Genomic DNA, 27,272 nt, shown 5'->3' with positions numbered 1-27,272 from the left:
TGTTCTCGTAACTGCACGTTGCTGTATGTCCTGCGTTGTCCGTGTCACCATTTCATACATCACATCAAGTTGAGACAAGTTTGCATCCGTGCCATAACTGACCAGTGTACCCGCCCATTGCATCTGACCTGGTCAGCAGTTCATTACTCCAATGCCATGACAATCTATTTCCTCAGAAGTGCTGCGAATATTGGAATTGCCTTAAATGGGAACCACTGGAATGGTGTGAATGACCCCGTTTCTGTGACCACTTTTTTTTTTTCTGTTGTTGTAATTCTTTCCAAAAACACTGATGTAGAAAGGACTTGACTGTTAAGATCATTTATTTTAGATGATATGTAAAGCATTTCAAGAATAAATAAAAACTATAAAAACAACCAAATTGTTTGTGATCCTTCAGCGTAAGCTATTTTCTCCAATCAAGAACATCCCTGCTGGAAAAATAAAACATCTTAAACCGGTCTAAGGTGGTTTGTGGGTCTTAGTTGGTCTGGTGGACTAGTTTTAGAGGAGGTTTTGAGCACCTTCCAGGCTTGGTCAGACTGGGAGACTAGAGAACTAGATGTCCAGGTAACTTTAAAATCTCATTGGAACGAAGACATGGTCCGCTGCCAAAGAATTCCCAAAACAGCAAAAGGACTGATTATGGTGTAGCAAGCCCCTTTATTTAGTCACTTTGCTTGTTTTAGGGTAATGCTAAATAATGGGAAGTTATTTTACAACTTTATACATTTAAATGCACTTACGAGCCGATTGCCAACAAAACTGACATTTGATTCAGTTTCACTACCGCCTGTGGTTTCCATCACGACAGGGAACAATCAAACACACTTGCAGAACTCCGTTGCTGCTCCGGAAAATTAAACTGCACTGTAAGCATCCACTGTTTCCTTAACGCTGGGTTATTTAGGAAGCCAAACAAGGTTATATTTCCCTTACAACCAAAAACAAACTTCTTTAGTGACATTTATGATTTTGTGGTCTAAAAACAAAATGAAAGCGCTGCCGATGGCTCTAGTTGATGGGCGTCCTCTCACTCTCGCTTTCGCGTCACTTTGGTTGATGTGCACATGCACTCGCTTATCTGGGAGAAGTGCCCATACAAGGAATCCCGCCCTTTATGACATCATACAGGGACATACTCAGAAAAAAAAAAAACATTCCGAAACTTGTTCGAATACTGTATGAGTGTATTTGGAACAGATACAAAACTTGTACATCCAACTTATTTTGTGAATTTTTTTCCATGTTTAGTATGAGAATCCAACTCTTCCAACAGTGTAAATAAGTCAGAATGCATGAAAGAGTATTAGCCCCCCTTAACATTAATAAAGATTTTTTTTTTTTAAGTGCTTTAACTATTTTTCATTGTAAGTTCATGTTAACTAATGTAGTTAACAAATGAAACCTTACTTTAAAGTGTTACAACTCAAACTTAATCTGTCCTTGTTGCCACGTAACTGCCACGTAAACTCTCAAGTGTTGGCTTTCTAAATATATATTGGTTATGTGTATACTCAGAATACTATACGAGCAGCTGTCTTTATACTATGAGTATGTCTAAATGCTCCATTTGCCAGATCGGGAGATGACAGGTAAGGGGTTAACTGTTGAAGCTGCTATACTATTCCAAAGTTTCCAGCTTGTAACTATGAGTTTTTACTAGTCGGAAACACATACTTATAGTAATTCTGTCTATATGAAAGCAGTAAAAAATACACTCAGACTAATTGGGTAAAACAAGGAACGTACAAATAATCATTCCAGGACAGGAAAACAAAAGAAAGTCATTCTGAAAGTGAGCATAATCATGTGACAGACCTAGGCTATAATGTTGATTGAATTGCAAACTGAACCCTGATGATGCCGGACCACCACCTCCTAAATGACAGCTGCCCAAACTTGCATCCCTGGAAAACTCCCACCACAAATGTCTTCTGGCTACCCCAACACCTGAAGCCACGTCTTAGCAGCTGCACTTTCGCCAGGACTCTCACCTCACCAATCGCTGAGTCGCGCCCCTCACCCTTGATGCTTAGTAATAAAGAAACGCCACTTTAAACAGCCGTTCCAGGGAGTCAATGTTCATTCCCTCTACAGCTGGAATTTCTAACAATGGAAAGAGCTGTGCGGTTATTGAGCACTGCTGCATGCCTTTACTTGATTTTGTCATTCTTCAGAGAAAAAAAGGCATTATTTGTGGCTGAGCTGCACCATTAGGGTCGTCTTGATACTTTTAGTTGTAGAGAACCGTATTAGCCTTTTATTTGAGAAACCTGTAGAATCATTTTATGAAACTTTCAAAAGACAAAAGATTTTATAGTTCAGATGTTGCCCTTTCATTACTCAGGCTTTCATTGTTTAGTCCTAATTCAAGTTTGAATTTCGTCTTGGCTCATTTTCTCATAATAAAAGCCTAAATTCAATCTGTTTGTCATGTAAAGCGATGTCTCTTCAGAATATTAGGACTAAACAGCTCAATTCATATGGTTTCGTTTTACAATCTCTTCATGAACTTTTTGAAGAGTCAAAGATTTCATCAAAAATATCTTAATTTGTGTTCATCTTTTTGATTGGCTAAAATTAATGAATATTAAATTATTTAAATGATATTTCCATCAAAAGATTTAAAAAGAACTGCAAAATAAATAACTGTAAGGGGAACATTTGAGAAGAAACTTCTACTCTCAATTTAATCTGTTTGGTGTTGAGATATTAAAGAGATTTCATCTTTGTGATTAGGCTTTCCTATACATTCACATTTCTGTACCATAATCCTTATTGAGAGGGTAAAATGTGTTGTTGCTAAGACAAAGCATTCCAGAGTGTCATGCTATGAGCGTTCATAGCCTGCGGAGGTTGAAACCGAAATCTCTGTCACCCTCGGCACAGCTGAAGAATAGAGCCTCGGCTTCTTCCACAGTCTGCTCCGGACATGCACACACTTGTACCATACTTGCACTTGGGTCACAGGTCACATACTCACACCCCGGTCAGAAATTGACTGGGACACTTAGGGGTGAAATGGCACCAAAAGTGATAAAATGATATATACGCTGGGGACATTCCTCTTTTTCTCTCTCACTGTAAAGTTCTCATGATTATTAATAAATGTGACTATTAAGTGAACAGATGCGGTTTATTAGTGTTTATTATATTACTGTTGTTTTGTATAAGTGCTAACATTTTTATATTGATTGTAACACTCAAAATATTTCTTTGTTAGGTTTGCTATATTAGCACATATTTATTGTTTGGGGTCAGTGGGGGGGGGGGGGGGGGGGCACTTTAGTTTAAGGTCCAATTCTCACGATTAACTAGTTGCTCATTAGCATGCATATTACTAGGATATTGGCTGTTTATTAGCACTTACTAATGCCTTATTCTGCATGATCATATTCTTCATCCTTCCTACCCAATACCTAAACTTAAAAACCTTACTAACTATTAATAAGAAGTAATTATACGTTTATTGGGGCAAAAGTCATAGCTAAAAGTTAGTTAGTAGTGAGAACTGGACCCTAAACTAAAGTGTGATCTTTTTTTCTTTTTCTTTTAAACACTTAATTTTACAATCCTGTTTTGCATGCACATACCACGTACTCATTAATGCCACTAATTGGGTAATAACTAGGTACTAACCCTGATACTACCCCTAAACCTTAACCCATGTAGTTGCCATACATTACACTGTAGTCTGTAAGTAAATTAAAATTGCATATACTGTAAAATAAAGTGAAACAAATTAATACTTTCATCCAGCAAGGACACATTAAATTGATCAAAAGTGACGGTATAAATGTTAATGTATAAATGACATAAAAATTTGTAGTTTTTTAATATTAATAATAACAACAAGAAATGTTTTTGAACATTAAATTAGCATATTAAAATGATTTCTGAAGGATCATGGAATAATGAGGCTGAAAATTCAGCTTTAAGCACTGGAATAAACTACATTTTAACATTTTCAAATAGAAAACAGTCATTTGAAATTATAACATTTATTATATTTAATCAAATAAATGCAGCCTTAGTCTTATCAACTGCAAATTTTTAAAGGTTAGTGTATATAACAGATTTTTGTAGAAACACCAGTATTTCTTTCTCACTTCCCCATTGTGGTTTTATTTTAGTCCAGTGCAAACCCCTGATGACCAGGACAGAAAGAGTTGACAAAGCTCCTAAAGAAAAGACTATATGAGGTCAGGCCCTCTGATCACCATGACAACCGCCATAGCATCCCATAGAATGCCTGAAGAAAGACTAAAACTTGTAAAACTAACCCCACCCATATTCCCCTTTGTTTGCCTCATCTCGTATATCTTAAGTCTGGCATGTGGCATAAAACCCCAAACTAGGAGTACTAAATCACAAATAGTTTTCAGACCATTAAAGAGATAGTTCACCAAAAATGAAAATTCTGTCATAATTTACTGAACACATGTTGGTCCAAACCTGTATGAGTTTCTTTCTTGAACACAAAAGAAGATATTCTAAAGAATATTGGTAACCAGAGAGTTGACAGAAGCCAGTCAATGGCCACCATCCTTCATAATATCTTCTTTTGCATTCAACAGAACAAAGAAACTCATACACATTTGGATGCATGTAAAAAAAATAATCTATATGACTTGTGCACTATATTCCAAGTCTTTTTATAGCTTTGTGTTTGCCGTAATCCTCCTTTTGTGTTCCATGGGGGGAAAACGCATATGGGTTTGGATGAGTAAATAATGACTGAATTCTTGGCTCAATTCTGCATTTAATGATCTGAATCTTTAAAAAAAAAAAAAAAAAAAAAACATTACCTGGAAAAGTTGCACTTTTGCACACTTTTTTATAGTACACTTTTGCACTCACAAAAAGTAATAAAAGTGCAGGGATGCAAAACTAAAGAGTTTGTTGGGCCCTCCTCCCCTTAAAAGTGGGAGTGACAGTCCCAGATGCAGCCAGAGGAAGCCGTCTACTTCTGTTCACTCAGACAGAACTGCTCTTCTCTTCAGAGTCTTCTTCACTCGCACACACACACATACACACACACACACATCACCCGAGGAACGCTGAGCTGCACACCTGGGCTGCTTGCTTGTGGCAAGAGGCTTTGCTGCCAAAGGTGAGTCATTGCCATATCTTCATCAAATGCTTACAAATTATGTTAACTTTTTTACATCTAATAAAAATAAGCTTCCTTTATTGCCGTTTTTTAAGTGAAATATTTACAGAAAAAATAAGAAAAGGTATTTTGCATAATATGTCATTTGCATTATTTAAAGGGTTTTATCATGTATTAAGTACAAAAGAAAACATCACTGTAAAAGTAGTCAGTGCAACAAAGACTTTCATGATCCGTTAATCTGTAAACACTGTACTGTGTAATCAGTGCTGGGTAGATTACCCACAAATTGTAGTCGGTTTCTAATTCCAAATTACAAGACAAAATTGTAGTTATTAATATAATCAGTTACATTACACATTTAAGGTAATATAATCTGACTACTTTTGGATTACTTTTAGGTTAGAATACTTTTAGAGTTTCCCAGACTGGGATTCATGAGTTTAATGAAAAGCTAATAATTAAATAATAATAAATAAATAAATAAATATATGGAATATGCATATATTATATATATATACAACATATAAACACTTTTTAAAACACTATAAAACACTGTAAAACAGATTTTTAAAAACATATTTGTTTACCTGCATTTCATGTGATCTTTAACTGGCATCAAAGAACTGTGAACTTAATTTTATTATTATTTATTATCATCTTGATTATTGATCTTATTTAGTAAATCAGGTCAAACAGGTTCAGCTGACAAATCCCTGTATGTAATGAAATAATGTGAATTTGTACATTTTCATGTGTTTGAAAGACAAAAGCCTTCCAAAGACACTAAATTATGGTTAGATGCCTCACTGGGGGGTAATTCAAATAATAATTCAAGTGTTTATCTGGAGTTGATTTGATATGCAATGTTGGGAAAAAGAATGACTAATGGCTCTGAAATCGCATACTTCTCTATAATAGGTGAAAAACTTAATGTGAAGAATGCCTGAATCAACAATATACTCATATAAAGAGATTTTTTTAAATTTTTAATTACCCGGATGAGTGACTACTTCCGGTGAGATTCTAAAGTTTGCACACAATGAACACTTTACTATCCCATGAGGCCACGGGAGAAGATTTATGAATGGCAGTTAAGCATTGTAACTGACGCTATAGGTCCCATGATAATGACAGCATGGAGGATGTAGTACATCCAGATTACATTCATACTACACACATTGATACTAAATTGAACATACTTTTTATCGGCTGTGAAGTAATTACTTATACAAAATAAGTACCTACTCAAGAGAGTATGGGATTTTGGATGCGGGCTGTGTGTGCAATTCCACAAACCCGAAAGACCTTCTGAACGGATATAGCAGAAGGCTTATATAAAAAAGAACATTTAAAAGATAGTAGTATTAGTAGTAGTAGTAGTAGTAGGTAGAATCAATAAATGATGAACAATTTACTGCCATTCTGAAAATATTGTGTAAACAATAAAAAAGTAACTGTAGTCTGATTACAAGTTTTTAAAAACATAATATGATCCTTTTTGGAATCTGAGTTCATCATAATCCAGAATAAATGTTATCAGTTACAACCCAGCACTGTTTGTAATGTAATGTAATGTAATGTAACTGACAGGTGAAGTGAATTGCACTGATCAGCTCTTCACCACTGCACCTGTTTTTGGGTGGGATATATTAGGCAGCAGGTGAACATTTCGTCCTCAAAGCGTTAGAAGCTGGAAAAATGGGCAAGTCTAAGAATTTGAGCGAGTTTGACAAGAGACAAATTGTGATTGCTAGACAACTGGGTCAGAGCATCTCCAAAACTGCAGCTCTTGTGGGGTGTTCCTGGTCTGCAGTGATCAGTATCTATCAAAAGTTGTCCAAGGAATAAACAGTGGTGAACCGGCGACAGGGTCATGGGCGGCCAAGGCTCATTGATGCACGTGGGGAGCAAAGGCTGGGCCGTGTGGTCCAATCATACAGATGAGCTACTGGAGCTCAAATTACTCACGAAGTTAGTGCTGATTCTGATAGAAAAGTGTCAGAATACACAGTGCATCACAGTTTGTTGTGTATGGGGCTGCATAGAAACAGGAAACATGGCACCAGGATGCACTATGTGGAAGAAGGCAAGCTGGCGAAGGCAGTGTGATGCTTTTGGCAATGTTCTGCTGGGAAACCTTGGGTCTTTTCATCCATGTGGATGTTAGTTTTACATGCTCTACCTACCTAAGCATTGCTGCAGACCATGTAAAACCCTTTCAATGAAACGGTATTCCCTGGTGGCTGTGGCCTCTTTCAGCAGGATAATGGGCCCTGCCTCAAAGCAAAATGGAAACTGTCCTCAAAATAATATTACAATGCAGTAACAATGCTTCATGCTTATTTCTGTTTTGATTTAGGGGTGAAATATTTATAATAAAATGCACATATATTACTATTTTTGCAGGAGAGGCAGTCATGGCTCACACATTAAGCTGGTCTCTGTTGTGTTTTGGTTTGCTGAGCGTCTGGGCTCAGGACTTCTATGAGGAAAGAACCGGGCCAACAAGAGTCAAGACCGGAGGACAGACAGCAGGCAAACTGCCAAAACATAACGGTCAAGGTGAGGCGTCTATATTAGTATGTTGTGTGACAGTACGCATGCTCATTGTTTTATGTGTCTGACCAGATCTATGAGCAGTTTTTTTTTGCTTTTTAACGTATAGTCTACAGAATGTGTAAATCATAATAAAGTGTAACCACTATTTCAAGTGTAAAAAGCTATAAACTTGTACAGTGTAATGTGGTGTTAGAATGTTATGAGTAGACGCTTAGCAACTGACAGCCAATCACGTGCCTCATATTTTCATGCTTTGTACACTTAATCATCTTAATCGAACATGACAATTAGAATGAATAAAGATCGTTTCATTGTTACCTTTATGATCCAAAATGTCCATTCAGGATAAACTTGATAGATACAGTTGGCTATATAATATGAGGATGCGCAATGCTAGGGTCTTTATGTAAATACAGCAAGCAAGATAAACCAGCATTCTGTTTACCCAGGGTTTAAAATGGCCCAGTGTAAACTATTTCAAGTGCGAAAAGCCCTATAATGGAACAAATATGTGTTGCAAAGTTAAAGGCCAGGGACTTGTTTTCACAGGTTTATAAACGCAACTTTTATTTAAAAAATCTATACATTTTAAATCAGTTAATCTCCAGTAATGAATTTAACTGTAAATTGTAAGTAGGCTACAAACCTTTTTGTATTAAACTGTTTGAATCTTACATAGTCACTTTCTCAAAACATAGTTGTCAATAAGCTAATCACACGAGCAAGTGCTGTGTGAAAAACATATTGCAAATGTGATAGGCCTATTGATATTATAGAACAGTTAAATAACAAGAAGTTAATATGTAACTTATATTTTAGACTGTTTTTATTGTCTGCTTTTGCTCCTTCAAAGGATCAGAACCCAGAGGCGGACAGATTTGGACTATTTTCACTTTCTACTCAAGAAAATTTTTAAAGGTCCCGTTCTTCGCGTGTTTTCGAAGCTTTGATTATGTTTACAGTGTGCAATGTAACATGAGTTCATGTTTCGCGTGTAAAATAACAGTATTTTTCACACAATTTATTTATCTGTACACCACTGTTTCCTCTGTCCTAAAAAACGGCCTGATGATTTCCTTGTTCTATGAAGTCCCTCCTTCAGAAACACATAACGAGTTCTGATTGGGCCAGCGCTTCCCGTGTTGTGATTGGACAGTAGCTTAGCGCACTTTGCCCGGAAAGGTCCCGCCTCTTACCATAACGGGGAGATGTAAGCGCTGAATGCGCGCTCTTCTCAACATGGGAGAACAACAAGACCACGGCCCCTATTTCGCGTGTTCTTGTGGGCGGAGGGTTAGTCAACAAACGGTTCTAGTGACGTCATTACATCCCTGCACTTCCTGCTGTAGTCCAAACCGGTCGTTCGCTGTAGGCTTTGAAAGGGAACTTCTGTTAAATAAAATATCTCGCTTGGCATTGAACTTAGAGCTTTATAATTTTACAGGTATTATTTATGCTCTAACAGCAACATTACACACTAACTAAAGTTTGAAAGATGGAATCGCGAAGAACGGGACCTTTAAGTATACTTTTTAAGTGTAAATGTTTAAGTGTTTTCTTTGGAAAACTTTTACTTCACTACATTACAAAGCATACTATATAATACCATACTTTTTACTGCACTACATTTCATAAACAAAAAAAAAGTAGTACTTTCTTACTTGTAAAACTTACTCAAGTAAAACTTTGAATTACTTTTACTTGAGTAAAAGTATACAGTACTACATTTTTAATGTAATTAAGTATTAAATTATATTTAATATGAAATGTATTGCAGTAAAAAATACAATATTATGTTTTGGAATGTTGTGAAGTAAAAAAATTCCATCGAAGAACATATCTACACAAGAAGAACATACAGATGGACATATACATCGAAGAAAATTACTTTGAAAGTAAAAATACTTCAATACTGTCCACCTCTGTCAGAACCACATTACAACCGTTGCATTTCGTTCCTGAAATAATTGTTTCTGAACTAATGATTCAAAGACTCACTCATTAAGAATTCTTACTATGCATGTGCATATCCTCATGGGTCACCATCAGTGCATCTCATGCAGTCTAAGACACATAAAGCTTTTATTCCTTAAAACATGCAATGTCATGTTAAGACATATTAGACATACTACAGCAGCATATCTAAATACCATCTTTCTTAGAGGATGTCTGGCCATATGATTTTGAAGGCCTGAGGCATTATCCTGTACAGTTTCCTAGCATGAACATAATTTATTATTCATATCTGCTTAAGACTGGTAGGTCATGTCTTGTCCCTGCTGACATGAAGACTGATGAGCTGCTGTGCTAAAAGTAAAATCAGATGACAGATTGCATTGCTTATTGTCAAAACAGGATTATTAGAAGATTTAGGGGATTAATGGTGTTTTTAGGACAATATTGACAATATTTAACAATTTAAATGACACAAGGCAGCAGTGTTAGTCCTAAAATAATTAGATGAAATTGTAAAAATATAATTTGTGTAAATAGTCAGATAGATTGCAAGGTTGAGCGCTTCTCAGAATTGAATTTGCCTTTTAAATTTCAGTTTAGTGTAGTATTTATGAGGATTTATTGACAGACATGCAATATAATATATATATACCTTCATATAACTAATGTTTTTAGTGGTGTATAAAGACCTTACATAATGAACCTTTATGTTTTTATTACCTTAGAGCAGTGTTTCTCAAACTTTTTCTGCCATTCCCCACTTTGGAGGTAGGGAAGGGCTCCGAGCCCCACCTGTCCCCAATCACCCCAACAAAATAGTAATTATCTAGACTTTAAGTTTGCCTGATAACATTTATTTTATTAACATCACATTTAAACCTTTCATGGGTACAGTCAAAATATTTTAGCTGACTAAAAGTGTCAGCTGACTAGAGTGTGAGTTTTATTTTAAGGCAACGTTATTTTAGAACGTTTCACCTTAATGTTTCTATGTCCCACCGTTTAATTCTGGCAGTGATGTCACGTCACTGAACATTCTAAATCCCATATGTGGGTCCGTACTCTCAGGGGCATAGACATAAAAATCCCATGTGGGACCGCTCAAAAGGTTAATAGAGATGGGCACAAAAAATTAACACATTTCCTCCTTTGTCACGCCCCACTGGTCATGTCTCTATTCCCCACCAGTGGGGCGCGCCCCACACTTTGAGAAAAGCTGCCTTAGAGTGAGCCATTTCTATCTACATGCACCGCAGGTCTTCTTACAGTGAAGTCACCATTTTGCGCCATGTTTCTACAGTAGCCCTAAACGGACAAACTTCCCCAACCCACACAGCGCTAGTCACTCTCTGCTCTTTAAGACAACATTTTTGTCCTGTGTCAGCCCCTGTAGCTTCTCTATGTGTTCCGAAAGGGAGCAGTGAACGTTGGGTGATTGCAATTCGCAACCTCATCACTAGATGACGCCATGGATGGATGGATGGATGGATGGATGGATGGATGGATGGATGGATGGATGGAATAGAATGGGAGTGGAAATGGGAATGGATGAAATAGAATGGAATGGGGGTGGATGGATGGATGGATGGATGGATGGATGGATGGATGGATGGAATAGAATGGAATGGGGGTGGATGGATGGATGGATGGATAGATTGATGGATGGATGGATGGATGGATGGATGGATGGATGGATGGATGGATGGATGGATGGATGGATGGATGGATGGAATAGAATGGGAGTGGGAATGGGAATGGGAATGGATGGAATAGAATGGAATGGGGTGGATGGATGGATGGATAGATAGATTGATGGATGGATGGATGATGGATGGATGGATGGGTGGATGATGAAAACAATGTGTTAAATATTTAAAGGAGCTACAATATATGGCTTAAATTAGTTTTGATAGCCATGTAAATTGAGGACAATATTAAACTTAGTACAGAGAAATACATTATGTTCCACATATCTGGGTATAAATTGGCATAATCAAATATTAATTATATATTTATTTATGTTTTGCATAATGTATTTATGTTTTGCATAATGTATGGTAGACTAATGATCTGCTGGACCCTTGTACCTGCATGTAATTACATCTGTAATTAATTTCTGTAGTTACATATTTAAGTTTCACTGTTGACACTTGCCTTAAACTTACCCACACCACCACACCTGTCCCTAACTATATTGTACTTATTTTTTTGATGCAAGTACATAGTAGGATAAGGCCACTGAATATAAAGTGGGAGTGAATTCCCTTGGTTTTGTAACTATTCAATTTCTCTTTTCAATCAAATAAAAGGGAATTTACCTGTAATTTACGGTATAATAATTATTTCTGTTAGTTGAATCTTTCCTTAAAAATGTCTCTTTTTCTCTTTCTGCTATTATGTTTTCTGTGACATCAGCCATCCTGGATGAGGACTGCAGTCTAGAGTTAGCCTTCCTGTTGGACAGCTCTGAGACGGCCAAGGACAACCACCAGCAAGAGAAAAAGTTTGCTATGGACATTATAGAAGGCCTCCAGAGCATCCGCTTGGATACAAGCCGCAAACTCAGCTGGAGAGCGGCCCTGCTTCAGTACAGCAGCCATGTCATAATCGAGCAGACCCTCAAACAGTGGAGAGGCTCGGAGAACTTCAAGAACAGTATCGCGCCGATGGCCTACATCGGCCACGGCACTTACACCACCTACGCCATCACCAACATGACCAAGATATTTGTGGAAGAATCGAGCCCAGAAAGCATCAAGATCGCCCTGCTGCTGACCGATGGGTCATTTCATCCCAGAAACCCTGATATCTTCTCTGCAATGGCTGATGCAAAGAACCAGGGCGTGAAGGTCTTCACAATTGGGATCACTTATACTGCCAATGAGCCTGCCAACACAGCGAACCTGAGACTGCTAGCAAGTTCGCCAGCCTCCAAATTCCTGTATAATCTGCAGGACACGAATGTCATGGAAAAAGTCATCATTCAGATTGTAAGTATGGTGTCACAATAACTCATTCTGTCCTCACGTAGCATGTCATAGGCAGGCGCACACAGAGTTCACACAAATCTGGCCATATTCTACTCGTTCTTGCAACGTGAGTCATTATTTTGGATCATTTTATTATGCTTTCAGATAGCTTTGAGCTTTGTTGAATACTTTTTGGCATGTTTAAATCCATTCTACAGAAATCCACAGTTTCCTCTAAAATGAGTGCAGGAAATGCAAAAAGTCTGCAGATTCTGTCAGGGCTTGTCAAGGGTAAAAAAAAAAAAACATTATCTACAAACACTCCTACTGAGATTTCTACATAGAGCTCTTTTTACATAGTTAATTGGGTAACTTCAGTAGGGGTGTAACAATACCCTCATGTCACGACAACGAACCGGTTTATACAAGTCATTTTCTTGTTTCACTTGCTCTTTTATTATTTTTATTGAAATTATTTCATTACTAAAAATGACTGAATTCCACAAAAATGCTGACATAGAGTGAAGTATTATTGTTATAAGCGTTAATGTCCGGATTTTTGATATTGTACTTAATTGGAAAATTGATATTTATATTGTGTCAGTAATATGTTGTGCTTGTGAAATACTGTGACTATCATCCTGCAAAACTTGAACCAGCTCATATTGGTTTGTTAGCTGGTCTCTGCTAGTTTCTTCTGGTCTGCTTGGCTGGTTTTAGAGCTGGTCAGTCTTGGAGCTTTTAAACCAGATACGATCAGATAATTTAACGTACAGAACACTCTCAGAATAAAAGGTACAGTGCTGTCACTGGGGCGGTACCCTAAGGTACAAAAGTGAAAAGGTACATCTTTGTCCCCTAAATGGTACATATATGGTACATACATGTACCCCTAAATGGTACATATTAGTACCTTAAAAGGTACATATGAGTACTTTAATAGTGCGTATAAGTACCTTAAAGGTACATAGTAGTACCTTTTCGGTTTCGTACCTTAGGGTACCGCCCCAGTGACAGAAATTTGCATTTTCTTTGACAGTGAAATAATTCTGTTCTGCTTATCAAGTGTTTTGGGACCACTGACACCTAACAATTACCTTTTCTACACCACTTTATTTACTATAATTACAGTAAACATGGCACGTTATGGCTTTTCTGACATGCATCTGGGGTTATATATTCCATACATCTTTGTTGTCATTCCTGCGGTTATACTGCTAAGCATTTTTCTCATTTGAGCAGAAACATGTTGATATAATTCCAGTGTAAAGCAGGACTCAGCATGTTAAATGATAGTGTTTCCTTAAATCACATTTATTGCTCTGGGGAGATATGAATGTATGGCCTGATGTTGACTGTTCATAATGTTAACCCAAACCTCACAAATTAATCTTTGCCAAATAGCAACAATTACGACTGCAGCTAATAATCTCCCAGTTATAGTTTTGACAGAATCTAATTTTCTTGTTGTTTCCTCTACACAGGCTCAGCTAGCAAACGATGGGGTGAGTATATAATATTTGATATAAATCAGTTAATTCAAAAATGACTTAAAAGTTTAAAACTAATATTTACTTATTTGAGCCTCACAGATAAGTAAATGTATTTAGTCAAATGTTTAATCATACATATGCATGCATGTGTGCGTGTATGTATGCATGTCTGTGTGTATGTGTGTATGTATGTATGCAAGTATGTATGTAGGTATCTTTTTATATGGTGTTTTTATTTGTGTGTTCACTCTGTAATATCCTCATCACTGGCTTACTGAACCAAAAACAAATAAAACTGCTTTTACATGAACTTTTTTCTATATTTAGTGTCCTCTGTCCCAGAAGTGTGTTTGTGAGAAAGGCGAGAGAGGACCAAGCGGCCCAGCGGTAAGTATTTTCCCGTTAAACTTCCTTCAACATGGGGCCGTGTTTCCATGCAAGCCCACGGGCAAATTTTTCTCCTCTTTTTTTCTATTCCTAAGAGGTACGGACTCCTTTAAAGAATGTCAACAGTGGGAAGAGACAGGCAGGGTTCTGACATTTTCGATAACTACTTTTCTTTGTAAAAGTCAGGATAATTATCATGTTTGTCAGGACCCCTCAGCACTACCTTAGGGAAAACGCAAAATAAGGTTCATCAAAAAAGTCTTTTATGTTTAGTCTGTTGAAAGTAGGGATGGCTCGATACCACAATTTTGGCTTCGGTACGGTACCACAATCTAATACCGAAGTACCGATATTAAATCGATACCACAAGGTCTGATATTAGCGCGGGTATATTGCACGCGAATGAGAACAATTATGCAAGTTTTGAGTTTATAAAGTGGGAAATTACCACAAATGTTTATTAGTAAATTAATCAGCGAAGCTTATCACATCAAATCAGTCATTTGAAAACTTTCTTGTGAGAAATAATTTCAGCAAAAATCTCTCAAAATTAGCTAATTGCTTCTGGTTTCAAAAGACATCGCACTACACTAAAGCTATCTGCATAATCCGATTCAACATGTCACGCTCGTCTCGGGACGGATAACGGAAATCATTTGAACACGCAAGAGATTTTTTATAGCATCGTAATAATAGTTACAGGAGACATGAGCTTATAACAACGACACACACACACACACACACACACACACACACACACGCCTGTCACTTAGTCACGCTCGCACATTACACATTAAGTTTCCTTAAACAGTCAAATACACAGAATTATGTACAAATGTCCGTCTTTAGTGAGTATTCACATAAACACAGTCGGCGGTGTCTAACGCGAATGTAAACAGTGCAATAGTATGCGTGCAAATATAATGAGATCTAAATGTCATTGGTTGAAACGAACGCTGGAGATTGTGATATTCGATCTTATGTTAGGCTATGTGTGTGCGTTGATCAGTGTTAAAAGAAAATAAATGTCTAAATGAGATGGTTTGAATGATTCACTGACCTGTCGATCTCTTCAGAAGTCTTAAAGTCAGGATAGTGACAGATGCTTCTTGGCTAGGTTTGATGGTTCTTCATCAGTTTTATAAGCAAAGTCATTACAAATGTCACTTCTACTCCTCTCTTTATTCATTCGTTTTGGGCATCTTGAGTGAGATTCGACTGCTTTATCCATTTTGTCCGTCTATGTTGTTGTCACATTTGCCGGTTGTTTCGGGTCAGTTGGGGTAGCGCGCTGCCATCTAGCGGTGAACTTCGGAAAAGCAGCATATACCGAAATGTGCCAAATCATGAAATCGTACCGTTTTAAATAAAATATATACCGGTATTTTTCCAGTACCGGTATATCGCGCATCCCTAGTTGAAAGTGAAGAGAATGTAATTACATGTTATGATTGAAAAAAAAAAACCTTGACTTTTAAAACACTTAAGGGTCCAAAATGAACATTTTGCCATACCTGTCTGTGATAGGTTAATATATAGTAACATTTATACTTTGTGTCCTTATAATTGCAGTTATTTAGCATTTTTGGATTTCCGTGACAAATAGTCATCAAAATTACTACTTTGAGTTGAGTTTGATACCGTAAGTGATATGGATTTTAAAAAACATGGGTACACTGAACAACTTCAGATTGAGTTGAGATGACACTGACTCCTCTTTTAACAGCTTAACCTGTAGTGTGTGTAAGGGCGGATCACGTTAGAGTCAGTTATTCAGCGACAGACGCCTAACCATCATTATCCACAGGTGCTTTTACCACTCAGGGATTCCTCACATTCTCATGGCTATAAATGACAGGCCTCAGTAATAGCTCTCATTAGTTTAACGTTCTCTGGCCTGCACTTTTGCTTCGACTGAGGCAGGTAATGCTGACCAGGTGTTTATTCATAGAACTGAGAGGCTACATTCATTTTAATGAATCGCTTCATTTGAACAATAAAGCAATTCATGATATTTTACATCTTATTTTTTAATTTAAATAAAACTGCTATAAATTGCTAATAGGAGGTTTTGTCATATTTAACTAACTTCTGGGAACAATTATAAACAGATACTTGCTAGGCTAGAAACATAAACCAGTGTTGTTATTGTTAGGGATGCACCGATATGAACATTTTGGCTGATAACCGATACATCTTTGTCTTGGAAAGCTGATAACCGGTAGCTGGTAATTTATATACAATTTTTGAGAGCCTGGATGCAATTTTATACAGCATATATGACAGACTTGCGCTGCACATGTTGCACTTGCACTGTATTTCCCTTTTTGAAGTGATTCCAGTCACATTTCAAACAATTTAAGACGAACAGTGCGCATCTGAAGGAAATAATCCATTATTTAAGGCTTTAAGATAACGGACAAGTTCTCTTATCAGGCCGATACATTAAAACTGATTATATATCGGCAGATATGCCGATATAGTGGCCGATATATCGTGCATCCCAGGTTAATCTCAACTAAAACTATAGACAAATAAATGTTTTCATTAAATTAAATCTAAGCTGAAATAGAAAAAAGTATTTGATGAAAACTTAAACTTAAATTTAATTTAGAAATTTTACCTTAGCAACTAAATGAAATAAGTTGAACTACTAAAAAGACAAACTAAAACTGAAATAAATAAATAAATAAATAAATAAATAACTGAATAAAATAAAACAAAACAAAAGAGAGATAATACAAACTAAAATTAAAATGAAAACTGAAAAAAGCTAATTCAAAATATCAATAAATAGCATAATATAATCTAAATACTAAAATAACATTTTCTATGTTTGCATCCAAAGCTGTGAATTTACCTTATGTGGAAAATTTGAATACTGAATAAAACATTTGTGGATAAAGCACAATTTTCAATCCATGTGTTCAAGAAAACAAAACCGTCATTTCCCAGGAAATTGGTGCAAAATATTTGTAATAAAATTGAAGTTTCTGCAATAAGCCACTTTTCCTCCATCATAAATGACTTGCGTCTCAGAGTTGACAGGTGAAACGTAAAAAACGCAGTCAATGTTATCTTGTGTTCAGATGTCTGGGTACATAATCATGCGAGACACTTCTGGGAGGGAAATAAACCAAATTATTTTGGTCAATGAAATTGGTCTGCTGGTTACGCCAGTAATCCAATCACCTCTGTTCAGCCAAAGTCACATGAGATTTTCTGTTGTGAATCAAGGGATTTATTCATTAAATGTGTTTCCATTATAGTTTATTATATTTCATCGTAGTGCATGCTTTCTTATTGGATAAAAAAAATGTATCCTCAACTGAGCGTGCACATGCAAGCACATTTTTTAGAATTTATGCGCATCTTGCCATTTCCATCCAGTGTTTTTTATGCGTTATTCCAAAGGATGGATAAAAATATGAGGATGGAAAATATACTGACATAAGAAAAGGCCACTTGCCAAAGTGCAAGCACAGAATTGATTGGTCAGCTCCAATAAGCTTTAGAAATATGAGGTCCTTCCCTTTTTTTCACTCCCTAAGCAAACATTAGAGCAGAACTAACACTGCTACTCACTTTCTCCCGTTTCTCCGGCAGGGAAAGAAAGGTCGCCCAGGTGAGGACGGGACCCCTGGGGCTAAAGGTCATAAGGTCAGAATTTCTGTCATTCTGTCTGGCATGTGGCTGCTTTTGTTGATGTACATGGGAGTATATATTATATAGTTGTCTATTTATCTCTTAATTTTTCTATTTAGATTTCACTTTTCAGATTCAGCAGTAAAGGAATCAATAATGACAGACTGTACTGTAACTCTTTTGTGCTCTTGTTAGGGTGATCCGGGTTTGAGTGGACTTCCTGGTCGTGAGGGTACAGAGGTGAGTGGCTGATGGGTGGGATCTATCCACAAAAATCACTACTTTATCTACGTATTATCTAAGTATTGTGCTACATGATTGAAAACCTAATGTATTTGGGTAAAATTAAACATGTAAGTACTCTAATGTGTGGTGGTGTGATCATCACACACAAAAATAAAAACAAATCAAATTTCAATGCATCAAATATTATTATTGAATACACTATATTGCTTACAATCTAGGCATTCAAAGAAAAGTGTTTAACATGTTAGAAAATATATAATTTGAATATGTTTTATATATAATATATGTATATTACTATATAGACAATGTGAACTAATTATGTAAAAAAACATTTACTGACCATAAGGCTTATAGTTTTCTTAAGTTATGTTCTTTGTTTTCTTGTCATGTATTTCTGATTGCATCACACTGACTTTTATTTGGTAGACAGAAGTTATTTTTTATTTTAAACACTGCTTTACTCTAACATTAATAAAATATTATTTTAGACGTTTTTGACTAACTTTTTTCAAGATTGTTTGTTAGACGGTAACACCACCACAGACATTTTTACTTTATACAAAAATATAATTATACATTTAAATTCAGAAATTAAAAAGTGTAGTCAAGTTATTCTAAGTATGAATTGCATTTTTATATTCTTATAATGATTTAAAATATCCAGACGTGTAGCATGACTGACTAATAAATAGGTTATTTTTTTAAAACAAAAACATATATGAATGTTTTCCTGTTTTGCTCACAGGGGAAACCAGGCTACAAAGGAGAGCAGGTACTGAATCCCTGCAACAATTGATGACTTATTTCTGTTAAAGTGCACACTTATGTGAGATTGTCATGACTATGATCATCTCTTGAATGGCTACAGGGTGAAAGAGGTGAATGTGGTACCCCAGGAATCAAAGGAGACCGGGTACGCAGCCGCATTCTGCACACTCCTTCAATATGTGATGAACATAATAATGCAGTATATGTTTCAAATCTTGTATTGTACCATCTGATAGGGTCCTGAAGGTCCAGTTGGCACACAAGGGTCCAGAGGTTTGCAGGTATGTGATTATACATTTGTCAAACAAAACATTTCACATCAGTCTGTATATCAAATTGTATACTGTGAACTGTTTTCTTTTAAAGCAATAACTTTCAAAGTTTAAGCCTTGAACTTTTAAAATGTTGTCGCAGCTAACAGGGAACGTTATGGCAAGGATCTCTCAAAGAGTTACGAACTTTCAGTAACATTAATACAGCTTTCGTTCAATGTTATCTATTCTTTAATATTCTCAAAATGTAAGCATAAAAACATTTATACCATACATCATTCATGAAACATCTGAAACATCATCTAACATGTTTTAAATGTTGCTGCTTGTTTCAGACTGTTCAGGGAAAATGTAAAAGTAATATTCCCATAATGGGTTGTAGATAAAAATTAATGATAAAAAATTGAATGTTTCCTTAAATGGATAGTTTCTCCAAAAATGAAAATTCTGTCATAATTACTCACCTTCATGTTGTTCCAAATCCGTAAGACTTTCGTTCATCATCAGAAAACAAATTAAGATCTTTTTGATGAAATCAAAAAGCTACACAATTGGCATTTTGATGCTTCAAAAAGTTCATACAGAGTAAAGAAAAGTATCATAATATTAAAAGTATTCAGAAAGTATCATAAAACTAATCCATATGAATTGAGCAGTTTAGTCCAAATTTTCTGAAGAGACTCAATCACTTTATATGATGAACAGATTGAATTTAGTCTTGTATTCACATATAAACATTCATCAACTCACACATCAGTTGTGGTAAACGTAAGCTCAAGCATGATCACTTGACGAGTGAGAACCAGTGAGCTTCTAACCGGCGAGCTTCTGTTTATGTTCCCTGATCAATGTTTAAATGTGAATAAAAGCCTAAATTCAATCTGTTCATCATAAAGCAATCGAGTCTCTTCTAAAATTTGAACTAAACCACTCAATTTATATACACTGTAAAAAATAACATGCACAAGTTATGACAACACATGTTTTTACATTGTTTTAACTCATCAAAATAAGTTAAGGAATGTTAAACTTGTTTTTATTAGTTATACAAGATGTAACTCGTTTTTTAAAGTCAGTTTAACATAATTTAAGTTGAAACAACTTAAACATCCAAGTCGATTGTACTGCAAAAGTTCAAAATGTGCCTTTTTTTACAGTGTGGATTATTTTTTTAAATCTCTTTATGACCTTTTGAAGCATTAAAGTGTCAGTTGTGTAGCTTTGAATAGAGGGACAGAAAGCTCTCATATTTAATCACAAAGATCTTCATTTGTGTTCCAAAGATGAACGAAAGTCTTACGGGTTTGGAGCGACATGAGGGCGAGTCAAGATTTTTTTTTTTTTCATTAAAAAAATTGGACATTTCAACATTCTGAGAACATTCAGGAATTGTTTTTTCATAACTTAATCATAATGTTAACAAAATGTTCTTAGACTATTTTTGTTAGCTGGGGTAGCACTATGTTTGATTGACAGGCGAGTAGGCGGTCCTTCGCTGCTGAATATGCAAATATTTGGGAGCCTGTTTACACCTGTGTTTAGCATTGATCTCCTGAGACCTACCATTCCTTTATTTCAAACTAAATCTTATTTCAGAGAAGATAAATGTTCAAACACATCTTGAATTTCAGCCAACATATGATTAAAATATCAAAACTTGTATTTTACTGCATTGTAAAGCAGCATAATGCTTAGGTGTCAACAGATAATGCTACACATCCCTAGAGACATCACTCAAATGTTCATGCTACTTTTTCATGTTTCCCCTGCAGGGTTTACCAGGACCACAGGGTGACATCGGACCAGAGGGCCTACAGGGAAAGAAGGTCTGTGCCTTATAATCACAAACCATTATCCTGAAAAATTCTCATCATGTCTAACAAGCACACCTGGAAAAATTTCACAGTTTCCCATGACTTGTTCAGCATGATAGCGTGCATGTGAAAACCAACGCGTTGGAGCTGTTGGTTTGCTAAATCCATTAGATAACATTCATTAGCATGTTTATGCCAACGTGAATGAGAATTACTGATGCATTCTCAGTTGTTTACTTCACATTTCTTTAGAAGGACATATTCATGTCCATTTTCGACTAATTGATGCACTCTGAAGGTTACAGGTGCAGAATAGAGACAAAAGAGTCTCACATAAGGCTTTCACTCCATTAGCCTCTTTTCTACTGTCAGGCCAGTGCGAACTATTGCTTTTAAAGGGCCGGGATGGGCTTAATAGACTCAGACCTTTAGCACACGCTGTGTTTCCACCATCAGGTCAGAAGCTCTGCATCGCGTCACTAAAACCCGCCTCTCTGGAACAACTTCACACAAAGCCATCATGTCCCCAACTAATGGAAGAGATTTATCAAAAAACTAATCAGAAAGAAATCCCTGGAAACTAGTGAGATCCCAAAAAGAACATGATAAAAGCGTCCGTTTGTTGGTATTTTTGTTGTTTACTTAAAGATTTAAAACCCAAGGATGTTATCAATGTTTTACCACAGTTTTACGATACTACGTGATACATTGATCTTAATGAATTAATGTAGCCTGTATGCCAGCCGAACTTAGCCCCGCCCACAAAATTTTTAGGTCGGGCGGTTTGGTCTGGCCTCGATTCATAGAGGAGTAATTATCCCCGAACAGAAACTGTTCTGACAAATGAAATCGTCAGGGCGGGCTTTAGACGATGACGGACAGATGACGTAATCATGCACGTCATCAAAGGGTTTTGGATTATATTTGTCCGAATCCTAAACGGAGAGCTTGTTTCTATATGCATTCGCCTTCACAATTTCTCTCAAAAATGATGATCATGTTGGGTAAGTACTCTGTGTATCATTAAATTCTTTTATTTTTTTACAACACCAGCTAAGATCGTTTATTTCAGCGCGCGTGCAGACAGGGTTGCAGGTTTGGGGGAGAATGGTGTTTGGGGGGTAAAATTGGTGTTATTTTGGGAAGGTTGCCTGCTAAAATTCGCACTCATGGGTCTATATATCACATAATAGTCGCTTCAACCCGCGGACATAGAAAATAACCCGCGGAAAAAAACGTGGACTTGACAACACAGTGCAGTTGAGCTCTGTTGACATTTGACAATGCGTCGCTTCGTTGCTCTGATTGGTTGTTGGTCTATCCAATTGAGGTCTTTCCTGGTTCGGTTGAAACACGCCCCATAATCACAGCCCAATGGAGCAGCTCAGACTCACATTCTCACTAGAATTAAGTATGACCAAGTCAGGCTAGAATTAATGTGTCAAGACGGAACATTAGTCCCACAGAAATAAAGAGACATTTACCATTATTTCACAAAAGAATAGAGAACACATGTACTTATTCAGTCTCATATGGGTTTTGAGTCTTATCGGTCTCATTTTTGTTTGTTTGTTTGTCACAGGACAGGACAGTATGTTTACATCACATTTAGAAAGAACAATCATTTCTACTCATTTTCCACTATAAATGCAACCCAGGGAGCTTTAGCACTCTCTCAGTGACAGTCCCAATACAGTTACATATTTTCAGTCAGAGAAACAGAGGGAGGTCCCGAAAAAACTGAGTTGCTTTATCTTATGAAAAATGCGAAGCTTAATATGGATATCAGATAGTCTTTAGATAAAGAGACGAGACGTACTGACAGATACAATAAATACACGATTGTGATAGCCTATATGATTTGCCTGGTTTCTTCATATATACCATGTTTACTACTATAAGGGTTAGCGTGCATAGTCTTTTGCATCGCATATAAATATTTCTGCCTCATACGGTGATCAGAATCCACATCGGATCTCAAACAGAAGTAATTTCAAATACTCGCTGCTTTCTGAAAGTGAGCTTTGAACTAAAATGATTTTAAAAGTCTTTAATGCTGAAGTTAGCTGGCTTCTGAAATAGTCTGTGGCGCTGCTGTCTACAGACTCAGATAAACTCTGCCTTTGTTCATAAACACTCTTCAAGCCCGAGCTGGCCCCCTTTGGACCAAGGTATTCGGCGTGCCAAAAAACCCTGGTCGTTGGCCCCGAGGAAGCCCAGACGAGGCCCGATCAAACGGCCCAATCAAGCCTCAGAAGTGACAGGAAACACGGCCCTGGCACGCACTAACACGCCCACCTTTGGCCTAAAAGTGGAAACGCGGCCATTGTGTTTCTAGGCCAGTGTTTATTTTTATGTTAAAAAAAAGTTTGCATCCTTTACAGTGTATTTCAAATTTTCTAACCATTAGTCATACTCGTTTTAAAGGTAGTTCACTGAACAATGAATTTCTTTCAGAATTTCCTCAACTTTTCAATATATTTTGATCTGTTTACATACAGAAAGCTATTGCATGGGTTCAGTAGTCTGGGTATTGTGACCCTTAATGGTGTGTGTGTGTGTGTGTGTGTGTGTGTGTGTGTGTGTGTGTGTGTGTGTGTGTGTGTGTGTGTGTGTGTGTGTGTGTGTGGGTGTGTGTGTGTCTGTGTGTGTGTGTGTGTGTGTGTGTGTGTGTGTGTATGTGTGTGTGTGTGTGTGTGAGCCTGTTTATGTGGTTTATGAGGACACAAATTTGTGTGTGTGTGTGTGTGTGTGTGTGTGTGTGTGTGTGTGTGTGTGTGTGTGTGTGTGTGTGTGTGTGTGTGTGTGTGTGTGTGTGTGGTGGGGGGGGATTCACAGTCATGGTCACTATGAATTGTTTTTCTTTGTCATTGCTTTCAATGAAAAAAATAACAACATACTGATTTAGAACAACATGAGTATGAATAAATTATATCACTGCATTGTAGGTGAACTAATCCTTTATTTCTTTCAAGATACAATGGTTACGTCTGCAGTGCAAAGGGTTCACAAAATGCAACCATTTTAGTTTGAGTATGTCTTGCGCTCAAAAAAAGGGTCGTGTTTTAACACGTTTTGGATTTCCTTTAATAGATGCCTGTTAGGGAAACCTGCTGCTCTGCCTGTAGTTTCCCCTTGTTTAATTTAACTGCAGGAAGCATTCAGAGATTTAAGCAGCACTGCAGATGTCCTCGCTAGCCAGGGATCCTTCATTACACATACACAGGTTCACAAAACTAGTGTCACCGACTGTAAGACCACACCTGGTTTTGTTTTTAGAGGTATTCATCTAAAAATAGATGATACCACAATCATAGACTATTATATGAATAATAATAAACCCTTACTACCAAGGTTAAAAGTCAACCAAAATTAGATTGTAAAGTGAGATTTGCTAGAAAGTGCTTGTCAGGTCAGGGTTGGTCTGTGGGTGGTAGAGATTATTGTCACTAATAACAGTAGAAATGTGCATGATGGAAAAATACTGAGCAAAATATAAATGTGTTCTCTTCATGCACAGACACGCAGATGACATGAACAAAGAGAATTTCCAGCATGTGGACAAGAAAACTGTAAATGTCATGAGCAGATTTAACTGAACTACTTTTTTTTATTTTAGCAGCTAATCTCTATATGGTCCTATTTGAAAATGATGCTTAAAATAAGCCGATAATGAACAATACTTTAAATATGGACAGGAATAGTAAAGAATCCAACATTTCTGGTTAGGGTTAGGGTCAGGGTAACCCTACTCTAATCCTTATTTATAATAATTATTAGTTATATATTATACAATACATATACACATACACATACACATACACAATGCATATTAATGTATGGTAAGGTAATCTACTGGAAGCTATGAAGTTTGAGTATCATCATTTTGTATCAACATCATATCGTGTTCTTATGTAAAAGGAACATTCCTGGTTAAATTCAACTTAAGCCCTATTGAAAGAATCTGTAGCCTGCTGTCAATTTCCAAAAGAAAATAAATTCAGCTTGTTGACAGTCATGTGCTTTTAGTGGAAGTGGATCCATTGTAAGGGGATTTCTGTCAGCAAAATTTTAAGTTATGTTTGTACAAAATGAGGGACGATTTTAAATTATTTTTAGTGATAATCAACAGATACTGTCCAAGCTGAACACAGAATATTCCTTCAATGCAGAACGTGAATTTAAATTTAAACTTAAACATTTATATAACTACATATTTAATACTTGACACTTGCAAGAAACTTGCTCGTAAATTTTTACACAATGAAAAATGTATTTCTACAAGTAGCAATGAATGTGATATTCATAAATAATAAATTAGATATTTGTTGCTTTTGTTTGTAATCACAGGGTGACCGTGGCCCTGCTGGCCCACCTGGAATACAGGGCGACAGTGGAATTGGACTTCCTGGACCAAAGGTCAGCTGCATATACCTTTTATATTTAAATACACTTAAATTCTTTAAAATCACCTCAAACAAGCAGACTTTATAGCTGGGGGAAAAACCTCTTAAAATGCCTGGTCTCTAAGCCTTGAAAAGAATAACTTTTATTTTGTTAGAAATATGTCTAGATGAACTAACTGGACTAAAGCAACTTTTTTAAAATCATGTTAAAATGAGTATCAAATATGATCCACAAGGCCTTTGAATCGTAATTGTATTACATTTACATTTACATTTATGCATTTGGCAGACGCTTTTATCCAAAGCGACTTACATTGTATTCAAGGTACACATTTTACATTTTTGTCAAGTCTTGCTTTCCCTGGGAATCGAACCCATGACCTTGGCGTTGCTAGCGCCATGCTCTACTCATTGAGCTACAGGAAAGACACTTATTACACTGCATTATGTGTTCTGCCCCTCAAAATTAAAGCTTTGATTGTAAAACTATGAATTTAAATATCCCCTTACTAAGATATATAATTGGGTGATATAGAGTCACAACTGATATCTATATGCATTTAATGCAAGTGATCTGCTATACTGTTATAAACATATCATTGATTTAAATTAAAAGCTATCCAAATTTCATCTTACTTTTAACCCAAAACAGCAGCTGCACCAAATTGCATATCGTTTCTCAATTTGGGCCTCTTCCTTAAGTAGGAGCTCCATATTCTCACTATCATACTATATGAGCCATAAAAGACTGATCTATCAAATATATTTATTTTTTTAGATTTTGCCTAAAAGTTCAATTTTTAAAAAAAATCTCTGACTTTTCATGTTTTTAAAAAAAAAAGGGTTTACAGGGTTAATTTCTTTATAACCTCATTGTGTGTGTTTTGCAGATATGCAGTCATATTTCTTACTCTTTTCTCCTGAATTGTTCACTTTGATCGGTCTGCAGGGAGATATGGGATTTCAGGGAAGACTAGGTCCTCCGGGTCCACCAGGCATAGGCGAGCCGGGTCTGCCTGTAAGTATACAAGTCAGAAATATTCAGCTTTCACAACAGCCCACACTGAATTTACACCCATAGATTTGTACAGAATTTAAACACACTTCATGCATAAAGATCTACACATGCTACCCTGTCCCTTACATATGAAATTATTAAATATTTTTGCTAATTTGATAAGAATGTAGGAGTCTCAGCTCCATTTAACCACCGATCTATATAATGATCAGTGCATTTAACACATGTTTTTTTTTTACCATGTTTAAAATCATTTCAAAGAAAATGCCTTCATACAAAAACCACTAAAGTACAATTAATACAGTCAATTAATTTGGCTCATTATGTGTGATTAGATTATGTTCGTGCATTGTGGTGCTATATGAAATTTCAAATCTCTCCATTAAATCAGGGGCCTCAAGGGCCACAGGGGGTACAAGGTGAAAAAGGACCACAAGGAGAGGGTTTTCCAGGTCCAAAGGTAAAGTTAGCCCAAACACACACACATATCAAAGCCAAGTTCTCACTAATGTCACGCTCTGCTCTTTAATCTAGCTGGAGATTTTCAGCAGCCAAAGGCAATCTGAGAAGATCTAAGTAAACAAATGCAAAATAGTTTTTAAATATACCTCATTAGAGGC

At 36.4% G+C, this 27,272-nt stretch overlaps 1 protein-coding gene and 1 long non-coding RNA gene across 2 annotated transcripts in view; one reads left to right on the top strand and one right to left on the bottom strand.

The window, feature by feature from the left end:
* The window catches only part of LOC137075671 (uncharacterized), a 36,451-nt gene that overhangs the window by 7,989 nt on the left and 1,190 nt on the right, over positions 1 to 27,272 (bottom strand). Inside the window, exon 2 of the long non-coding RNA XR_010905081.1 lies at positions 26,546 to 26,650. This is a non-coding gene — a long non-coding RNA (uncharacterized lncRNA). The remainder of the gene's footprint in view (positions 1 to 26,545; positions 26,651 to 27,272) is intronic.
* col28a2a (collagen, type XXVIII, alpha 2a) overlaps positions 4,997 to 27,272 on the top strand; it is a 41,499-nt gene continuing 19,223 nt past the window's right edge. Inside the window, exons 1-14 of the mRNA XM_067444514.1 lie at positions 4,997 to 5,116; positions 7,526 to 7,681; positions 12,050 to 12,624; positions 14,088 to 14,108; positions 14,424 to 14,483; positions 18,090 to 18,143; positions 18,324 to 18,368; positions 19,120 to 19,146; positions 19,243 to 19,287; positions 19,379 to 19,423; positions 21,187 to 21,240; positions 25,579 to 25,647; positions 26,584 to 26,652; positions 27,044 to 27,112. Of these exons, the coding sequence (XP_067300615.1) occupies positions 7,537 to 7,681; positions 12,050 to 12,624; positions 14,088 to 14,108; positions 14,424 to 14,483; positions 18,090 to 18,143; positions 18,324 to 18,368; positions 19,120 to 19,146; positions 19,243 to 19,287; positions 19,379 to 19,423; positions 21,187 to 21,240; positions 25,579 to 25,647; positions 26,584 to 26,652; positions 27,044 to 27,112 (1,278 nt within the window). The 5' untranslated portion in view covers positions 4,997 to 5,116; positions 7,526 to 7,536. The remainder of the gene's footprint in view (positions 5,117 to 7,525; positions 7,682 to 12,049; positions 12,625 to 14,087; positions 14,109 to 14,423; positions 14,484 to 18,089; positions 18,144 to 18,323; positions 18,369 to 19,119; positions 19,147 to 19,242; positions 19,288 to 19,378; positions 19,424 to 21,186; positions 21,241 to 25,578; positions 25,648 to 26,583; positions 26,653 to 27,043; positions 27,113 to 27,272) is intronic.

This window comes from Pseudorasbora parva, chromosome 5 (assembly GCF_024679245.1).
Source record: "Pseudorasbora parva isolate DD20220531a chromosome 5, ASM2467924v1, whole genome shotgun sequence".
NCBI classification, from domain to species: Eukaryota; Metazoa; Chordata; class Actinopteri; order Cypriniformes; family Gobionidae; genus Pseudorasbora; species Pseudorasbora parva.
Note: the sequence above shows the minus strand (reverse complement) of the source record. Positions and strands in the feature narration are given on the sequence as shown.